This window comes from Vicia villosa, unplaced genomic scaffold, assembly GCF_029867415.1.
Source record: "Vicia villosa cultivar HV-30 ecotype Madison, WI unplaced genomic scaffold, Vvil1.0 ctg.000286F_1_1, whole genome shotgun sequence".
Taxonomy (NCBI): domain Eukaryota; kingdom Viridiplantae; phylum Streptophyta; class Magnoliopsida; order Fabales; family Fabaceae; genus Vicia; species Vicia villosa.
This window is the reverse complement of record NW_026705122.1, coordinates 869,568-878,992: the sequence shown is the minus strand read 5'-3', so window position 1 is coordinate 878,992 and position 9,425 is coordinate 869,568. Positions and strand designations below refer to the sequence as shown.

Genomic DNA, 9,425 nt, shown 5'->3' with positions numbered 1-9,425 from the left:
CCTCACATCAACTTTGAGAACATATCAAAACCTCTTAAGGAAGGAAAAGCTTATAAAACCATTCAAATCAAGATTCTTATTTCTATCAAAATCCCAAGTCAACCTCAGATAAGGGGAAAAATATGATAACATTAAGTTGTCATCTGAGGAAAGGTATGGAATGCAACATCGTCCAAGTTTGGCTTATCGAAGTATGGTTTTAAAAACTAATTAGTGAAGTGTTTTACCACCTTCTCCCACACTTCAAACATCATTTTCACCCAATTTATCTCAGTTCTTATGGTCAAAATAACATTTCTCATCTTCATATTCTTAACACTAGCATGGATAGAACATGTATTAGCGTCACCTTTTCTAAATGGGGATAAATGTATATCATATGGTACCATTCTATACTATGTTTTTATCAACTTTTGTCATATTGTCATAGTCATATAATGCACATCAAATAAACTTTAAAGTTATAACTTTGATTGTTTGGCTCTTATACCAACCTTGTTTATGACCATTTATTTATTTCAAATATTGGTCCCTAGCCGCAACATAAAAGTTTTTACAATGACATGATAAATGCAATTACACTTACATCAATCTCTTTTATATGCCATTTACATTATATTTAGCAAAATAAGTAAAAAATTGATCAAAGAAAGTCGATGTATCTAGAATAAAATTTAGACTAATACATCATAAAAAATTGTGACTTATAAATACTATGGTGAAAAATGGAGGAAAAAAATGATCTTTCATGAACAAACTATAATAAACACAAATCTATGAACATTTTAACTATATATAAATTATTTGTACATTCACTGATAATATATATTGATCATGCTTTACAATTCCATAAAAGGATCCACACAGAAGAACACAGAGAAAGAGGATATAGACAAAAATATTAGTCATGATCACCCCAAATAGTTAACCAACAAAGACAAAGGAACCAAGCAAAGCCCTCTTTTCTTCAATTCTATGCAATCAATATTCTTTTCATTAAATTCAAATCCAATCTTATCATCTATCTGCAGCAACTCTGAGTGATTATCAGATGATGTTAACCCTTTACCCTACACAATCATGATCATGAAAAACCATAGCATAAATGGTTAGGAATATTAACAACCAAACTTCAATATTGTCTCATCTTTTTATATGAAAAGCATATAATATAAATAATATATTCAGGTTTACCATAGAACCTGCTTGTAGTTGATCATCAATCTTCCTAGAAGCAATTTCATTTGGACTCAAGTCTCTCACCTACAGATAATAATAGTAAAAAATAAAAACTATAAAAAAAACATAAATTATCAGGCAAATTTAGAAAAAATATTTGATCATCGTAGGTTATAACTCGGGGCCGTTTTAAAGGTGTGTAAGGCAGACTACTGCATAGAGTCTAAACTTTCACACGTTTAAACTGTGACTAAAAGAGTCTCGTAAAATAATTGTCACGATTAAATTATGATAAAATAGGGTCTGTAATCTAGACATACCTCTGAAAAATTAAGACGGCTCAGTTAAGACTGGAGAGAAATATTACCTTAGGACTATTGACTGGAGAGCTAGCAGTGTCCTCTAAAGGGTCATCATCTGAAATAATTTTGGATCTTGTTTTCTTGAAACAAAGCTTCTTTGGCAACTTGGATGAAACAACATGATTATGATGATGAGATAATTTCCATGCAGCATAAGAAGCAGCATCTGAAACCAAAGAAGAACCACCACCTGAACAATAACTTGGTTCTATGCCTTTTGAGAAATCATCAAAGTAAGTTGTCCATCCACTTTCTTCTTGAGAATTTGGATTATTGGTGGTTGTGGTGGTGGTGGTAGGTACTACTTTGCCTCTTGATGATTTCAGAGAATGATCCATTTTGTCTAATAAAAAAGAAAAGTAAAGCTTATAGGTAGAGAAAAACAATAATATATACAGTGGTTGGGTTTGGCAAGAGGTTGAGAAGAGGTTTTGTTGATGGATTTATAACCGAAAGTTGTGAGTGAAGAATGGAGAAAAAGAGAAAACATGGTGTAGAATCTTTTGGTGGGACATAGATGGTGTTAAGTAAGGAAGTTAATAAAGTAGACAGTTGAAATTCCAACCGAAAACAAACCAATGCTAGAGAGAGAAAGTGAAGGAGGGAGAAAACGTGCAAGAGGAAATAACATAGAGATAGAGATGGGGTTGACCTTTGTGGTTATGAAAGGTTTTCTTTAGTTACAATATGTGGGTAATTTGTTTAAATTTCACAAACTTATGTTTTTTTATCAAACAAGGAAAATTATTATTGATTTAAGATAAATTTGTATTTGTCTTATAAATTATTGAGTCAAATACTATTGGTTTCTCTTATAGTTAACCGTTCATTGCATGGGCAACTTTGTTATCATTTCTATTAAAAAAAGAGACATGGGCCTCTTCAAAAGTCCAACTTTCCTTCCTTAACCCTAGCATAGCAAAGTTTATGTTGTAAGTAATTAACTTTAGTAACTATTTTAACCAAGTAACACTACGCCAAAATTGGCTTTTAAAAGCGCACCTACAACAGCGCTTATTCACAAAAGCGCTTTCGTAGGTTTGGTTAAAAACAAAATAAAAAAACACGCTAGAAAAGCGCTCTTAAAGGGGGGCAATGAAAGCGCTTTTCAAAAGCGCTCTTATAGGAGGTGGCTATGAAAGCGCTTTCCAAAAGCGCTCTTAAAGGGTGGGGTATGAAAGCGCTTTTGAAAGCGCTCTTAAAGGGGGGGTTACGAAAGCGCTTTTAAAGAGAAAGCGCTGGTATAGAGTGGCCTATGAAAGCGCTTCTGAAAAGCGCTCTTGTAGCCCTCATTAAATATTTTTAAAACTAAAACACGCTCTTTTATTTTAATTTCCAGAAACATTCTGAAAGTTCTTCTTCTTCCTCTCACGCTCTGAAAGTTCTTCTTCTTCCTCTCACGCTCTAAAACACGTCTGAACCACTGACAGCGCTTCTCAACCACTCTCCGTCGTCTTCTCACCTTCAGGCCACCGCCGCCGCCGTTCTTTGGGTGGGATTTTAGGGTTTTCTTGGTCAAAATCAACATCTTCTTGCTGCTTCTGTTCAGGTAAAATCTTCCCACTATTCTGGTCTGGTTTAGGCAATTTCTGTTTAGGGATTTTAGGAATTTAGGGATTTTAGGATTTTAGAACTTGTAATTGCAAATGAAATTTCTGGTCTGGTTTGAAGACAGTAATGAAGTCAGTGATACATTCTTCTGTTATGGATATCAATAGAAAAATTAAGAGAAATATAATGTCTTAAAATGCTAGAAAGCAACACACTTACTGATTGATACATAATTTTGAACTAAAGTGTTGCTACTCTTGGACATTTTCTTCCACTCTTACCACATTTCATTTAGAAATGTAACTGAGTTTTTGAATACAAAACTACTTGCTGTTGCTGCCTAAATTAAGGTATCTCAAAAAATGAAAACAGAGACAATAAACATCATCGACTTCTGTGAAAGTTCTATTTTAAAATATTTGTACGGTGATACTACATATATGGTTATAACATATGTTAAATAAATAAATATTAAGTGACATAAACTTCAAAAGATAGGTTTTTATTTTTTTTAATTTGTAATTATAACTAGACTGCTTCTGTTGATGATGATGTGAGTTCTAGTTTTGTTTTTGTTTTTGTTTTTGTTATTTAGTGATGATGTGAGTTATAGTTTTGTGATGCATTTGTGTAGTTTATGTCAATGGTGATGAAGGTTAAAGGTTATTATAGTAATGGTGAAATTATAGTAAGGCAATTTCATGGGTTTATGGATGGTTAGTTGGTTGTGGGTTTATTATTCTATTAAGTGTACTTTTATAGTTACTTTGAAGTCTATGGTTTCTACTTCTAAAATCGTAGTAGTTTGTGCTACAGATTGCATATAGTTCCTTCACTTTTATGATATTTGTATTTAACTGCATCGTGCGTGTGTGTTTAATTTTACAGTTACTTTGAAGTCTCTGGTTTCTACTTGTACAACGCCGATTCAAACCTACCCATCTCCCACATCAAGTCTAACTCAGGTTACTATCCCTTTCTTCTTGCTTATAGTTTGTTATTTTCTGCTTATAGTTTATTGTTTATGGTTCTATTTAATATCAATTTAGTGTCTCTCAACCATTTTTTTGGTTTGTGGACTTATATTACCTTGAAATAAGGTAAGGTCTTCTTTAAGAAATCGGGTATTCTGATTAGGTATTCTGATTAGGTATTCTATTATGATGATAGCTATTTATTATCTTGACAGAATTCCTTAGTACCTGATAGAGAAACCAAGAAGCATTTGTTTAGCTTAATTAAGTCATGGATAAGACATGGATGAGATCAAACCGATTGTCGAAAGAGTACGAGAAAGGGGTATGGGAATTCGTTGAGTTTGCGGTTAAGCACTCCGAAGACCCGCTTCGAATGCCGTGTCCTTGCTTGGGTTGCTGTTATGGGGATAAGGTTGACGGGAAACAGTTGGGATCCCATTTACTACGGTTTGGAATTGATAGAAGTTATACATGTTGGACAATGCATGGTGAGAAAAGTAACAGGAATGCTGGGTCGAGTTGTAATAGGAAGTATGCTTCAAACGACGATTGCACAGACACATACGATTGCGATCGAGTCGAAGAGATTGCAGAAGCGCTTGAAGAAGATCTTGCGGATTGTCCCAAAATGTTTGAGAGGTTGGTAAGCGATGCATAGAAACCGTTGTATGATGGTTGTTCAAAATTCACAAGATTGTCTGCGGTGTTAAAGTTGTACAACTTAAAGGCGGACAATGGATGGTCGGATAAAAGTTTCACAGAGTTATTAGCCCTTATGAAAGATATGCTACCAGAGGATAATGTTCTTCCCAATCGAACGTATGAAGCCAAAAAGATGTTGTCCTCTATTGGCATGAGCTATGATAAGATACATGCATGTCCAAGCGATTGCGTTTTGTTTCGAAACGAGTATGCAGCGTTGAATGAGTGTCCTAAATGTGGTGCCCCTCGATATAAGAAAAAGTTGTCTCCTGCTAAAGTCTTATGGTATTTTCCTATAATTCCGAGATTTAGACGCATGTATCGTAGTGAGACCGATTCAAGACACTTGACTTGGCATGCAGATGAAAGAATTATTGATGGAAAGTTGCGACATCCGGCAGACTCACCACAATGGATGAAAGTTGATACTGATTATCCTGAATTTGCAAAAGAAGCAAGAAACCTTCGGTTGTCATTGTCTGCTGATGGAATGAACCCGCATGGTATTCAAAGTATCTCGCATAGCACATGGCCTGTGATTCTTATGATCTATAACCTACCTCCGTGGCTATGTATGAAGCGTAAGTACATGATGTTATCAATGCTAATTTCTGGGCCTAAACAACCAGGGAATGACATAGACGTATACTTGGCACCGTTAATCGAAGATTTAAAGTTTTTGTGGGACAACGGTGTGGAGGTTTACGATGGGTATAGGAAGGAAAGTTTCAACTTGAGGGCGATGTTGTTTGGAACAATTAATGATTTTCCAGCATACGGAAATCTATCCGGGTACAGCAATAAAGGTCAAAAGGCGTGTCCCGTTTGTGAAGATGAAACCGATACGACACGATTGGATCTTTGTCAGAAGAATGTCTTTCTCGGTCATCGTAGATTCTTAAATTCTAATCATCACTACCGTGGGTGGAGAAAAGCATTCAACGGAAAGGCCGAACATGGTACAGCCCCGCCTTTTTTGTCAGGTGATCAAATTTTTGAAAAGGTGAAAGATGTGAGCACTCAGTTTGGCAAGCCTTTTGCACATTCACTTGTCAAGGGTGGGTGGAAGAAGAAGTCCATTTTTTTTGAACTTCCATATTGGAAGTCGTTGTACGTAAGACATTTCCTGGATGTTATGCATATTGAAAAAAATGTATTTGACAGCGTTATAGGTACGTTACTCAATATACCAGGAAAGTCTAAGGATGGCGTTAACGTAAGGAATGACATGGCAAACATGGGGATGAGAACTGAATTGAGACCCGTGACGAAAGGAAGACGAACATATCTGCCACCTGCTGTTTACACTCTATCTAGAAAGGAGAAGAAAACATTGTGTAAGTTCCTCAGTGAAGTTAAAGTTCCAGAAGGCTACTCTTCAGATATTAGAAGACTTGTGTCCATGAAAGACCTCAAGTTAAAGAGTTTGAAGACGCATGATTGTCATGTTATAATGGAACATTTTTTACCAATAGGTATACGTTCTATTCTGCCAGAAAAAGTAAGAAGCGCAATAACTAAGCTGTGTTTCTTCTTCAGGTCAATTTGCAGTAAGGTGGTCGATCCCGCGATCTTACCAACATTGCAAAAAGAGATAGTTGTTACTTTATGTGATCTTGAAATGTATTTTCCTCCCTCGTTTTTTGACATAATGGTTCATCTAGTCGTTCATCTTGTGAAAGAGACACAATTGTGCGGACCAGCTTATATGAGATGGATGTACCCTGCTGAACGTTATATGAAAATATTAAAAGGGTACGTGAAAAGCAGAAGTCGACCGGAGGGTTGTATTGCCGAACGATACGTTGTTGAAGAAGCGGTTGAGTTTTGTACTGAATATCTGTCAAATGTTCAATCAATTGGACTCCCCAAATCTCATATTGTCGAAAAAAAAGAAGGAAAAAGGCTAATTGGAAATAAAGTTGTGACAGTATCAATGGTCGAACGGGATCAAGCGCACTTGTATGTTCTGCACAATGAGATTGAGGTTGAGCCGTATGTTGAAATGCACAAGGTTGTTCTCCGAGATTTAAATCCAAATAGAAATGAGAACTGGATAGTACGAGAGCACAATCGAAGTTTCATTCCGTGGTTTAGGGATCATATTTATTCAAAGTATCGTTCAGATCCTGCTTCAGTAACAGAAAGGTTGAGATGTTTAGCCTATGGTCCAACTGTAATTGTGCTTTCTTATAGCGCATACGCTATTAATGGATACACATTTTATACCAAAGAACAGGATGATAAAAGTACTATGCAAAATAGTGGTGTTACCTTGGTAGCTGAAGCAATGCACATATCAAGTGCGAATGACTTAAATCCGAAATTTGCAAATTTGTCATATTTTGGGGTTATCGAGCGCATTTTGGTGTTTGATTACGCGAAGTTTCAGATTCCTGTATTTGGTTGCAAGTGGGTTGAAAATAATAGTGGCATACGAATGGATAAGTCAGGATTTTTGCAAGTGGATCTCAATAGGGTAGGGTACAAAGATGAGCCTTTCATTTTAGCCTCTCAAGCTAAACAAGTGTTCTATGTCAATGATCCGACAAGTACGAAATGGTCTATAGTGCTTTTATCTAACAAAATAGTAGATGAAAACATTGAAGATCAAGGTGATATTGGTGTTGGCATTGAATCTTGTACAAGAAACGATCAAAATGAGAATGAATCTTGTACTAGAAATGATCATAATGAGGGTATTTGGATCAATCCAACCGTCCGCGTTGTTAAGAGACGCGTAGAACACAATCCTACCAAGAAAAGAAAGAGACGTTAGTGATAAAGGTAATAGTATACATATTCCGACTAATTTGTTTTATTCAATTTGTACCGATTGTTTTAATCAATAGTATAGTACTTATTCAATTTTGGTGCATATTCTCGTTTTGTACATAACTTTTGAACCATGTATCCGTTTGTCGACTTCTTTACATGTAACTATACTATTTTGACGATTCCGGAGCTGCTCATGCACTTATATGTTCATTTCGGGACTGTTTTTTTATCGGTTTTGCTTCTGCCCGTAATCAAAAGTCGGGCTTAGGGTCTGAATTTCGGAAAACCGACTTTATTTTTGAGTCCGTGGGGACGTTTTACCATAGCCATGTAAATTTCGTTCAATTCCGACAACTTTATTTGTTGACGCTTATTTTGATTTGTACCGATTTCGTTTCCGATTTACTTGTACATGCATGGTTTGACTTCCATTTTACTTGTATAGATTGTTAGCTTATTAATAGTGTACTAATGTGCTTTAGTTTGTTTGATACAGGTTAAATGGCTCCGGATAGAGATGCTCCACCTGAAAACTCACAAGAAAGAGATGCTCAAGAAAGAGATGCCACGGATACAAATGCTCCACCTGATACTGAAGCAAAAGAAGTTGCACGAGGCATCACTATCATGAAGGGAATCGTTCGACATAGAGACCAAGGATTAGTATACCGATTGGAATGGAATTCTGATAAACAAGCAATTGGTCCTAATTCTGCAAAGTTGACAAGTTATATTGGTACACTTGTTCGTATGCATATTCCGGTCTCCGTAGCTAGATGGAATATGAAAAGCAAAGACTTGGATGAGAAAAAAGACGCGATTTGGGACGAGCTTCAGGTATATATCATATATGGTTAATTGTTGTTATTATCTTGACGATAAATTGTTTAAATTACTTATACTAACACACTATGCGTATGTTTTTTTGCAGAGGACTTTTGAGATACCAGATGATCGTAGACGCTACATACTTGGTTTGGCCGGCAAAAGATATAGAGGGTGGAAAGCTTTTTTGACAAACACTTATCTTAAGGATAAAGATGGAAACTTTCTTGAAGAGGCACCGGGACGGCCAAAAAAGTATGAGATCTTCATTGGTGAAGAAGATTGGGCTAAGTTTGTAGAGCAAAGAGATGAAGATTTTCGGAAAAGGAGTGCCAAGAATAGTGAGAGAGCATCCAAACCCGCATATCCATACAAAAAAGGGCGTTTGGGATATGCACGCTTGGAGGATAAAATTGTAAGTAAATAGAAATGTGTTTTAATTAATTGTCTAAATGTGTTTTATTTGATGATTTTATCATTTGTGTCAATGCATAGTTAGAGGAGACTAAAAGTGAGGAAACCTCACTTCCTGAACATGTGTTGTGGAGGGAAGCTCGTGTGGGCAAGGATCATGCTGTCGATCCCGAAGTTCAGAGAGTTTTTACTGAATGTGTAAGTATAATACTGTGTCTTTAATTAAATCAAATGTTTTTTAATATATAAATGATTTTTTAATGTAAATGAATTACAGGAGACCTTGTCGCAATCGGCATCCACCGGTGAGGGGAGCATACTTAGTAGAGCACTAGATGCTCCTGAGTATCCCGGTCGGGTGAGGGGTAAGGGTCATGGTGTGACTCCAACCTCTTTTTACAAGAGTCCTAGGAGAAGAAATCCTTCAAATGAAGAAGTGTTGCAAAAGTTGGCGGAATTGCAAGCACAAGTCTCTGAATTGCAAAGAGATAAAGAGGCGTATATGAGAGAAAAGTGCAACACTTCATCGGTGAAAGAAACTAGTGATAAGGCTAGTATCAACTATCAAAGGAAATTTCCCGAGGTAATTATAATTTTTTTTCCTTTTAAATTGTTCTATTTTATTAATGATAATGAC

At 36.0% G+C, this 9,425-nt stretch overlaps 1 protein-coding gene across 1 annotated transcript; it reads right to left on the bottom strand.

Annotated features, from left to right (window-relative positions):
* Positions 1-719: 719 nt before the first annotated feature.
* Positions 720-2,175, bottom strand: LOC131626395 (vascular-related unknown protein 1-like). The gene is made up of 3 exons (XM_058897209.1): positions 1,547-2,175; positions 1,195-1,263; positions 720-1,070 (listed from the first exon to the last, which is right to left on the bottom strand). Exons 1-3 carry the CDS (start codon positions 1,877-1,879, stop codon positions 912-914), a joined length of 561 nt encoding a protein of 186 aa, XP_058753192.1. The 5' UTR covers positions 1,880-2,175; the 3' UTR covers positions 720-911.
* Positions 2,176-9,425: the final 7,250 nt, after the last annotated feature.

Excerpts from the sequence above, each read along its gene's own strand:
- LOC131626395 (XM_058897209.1), bottom strand. The coding sequence starts at position 1,879 with ATGGATCATTCTCTGAAATCATCAAGAGGCAAAGTAGTACCTACCACC. Across the intron at positions 1,264-1,546 it reads CTCCAGTCAATAGTCCTAAG|GTGAGAGACTTGAGTCCAAA; the intron begins GTAATATTTCTC and ends TATTATCTGTAG. Across the intron at positions 1,071-1,194 it reads AACTACAAGCAGGTTCTATG|GGTAAAGGGTTAACATCATC; the intron begins GTAAACCTGAAT and ends ATGATTGTGTAG.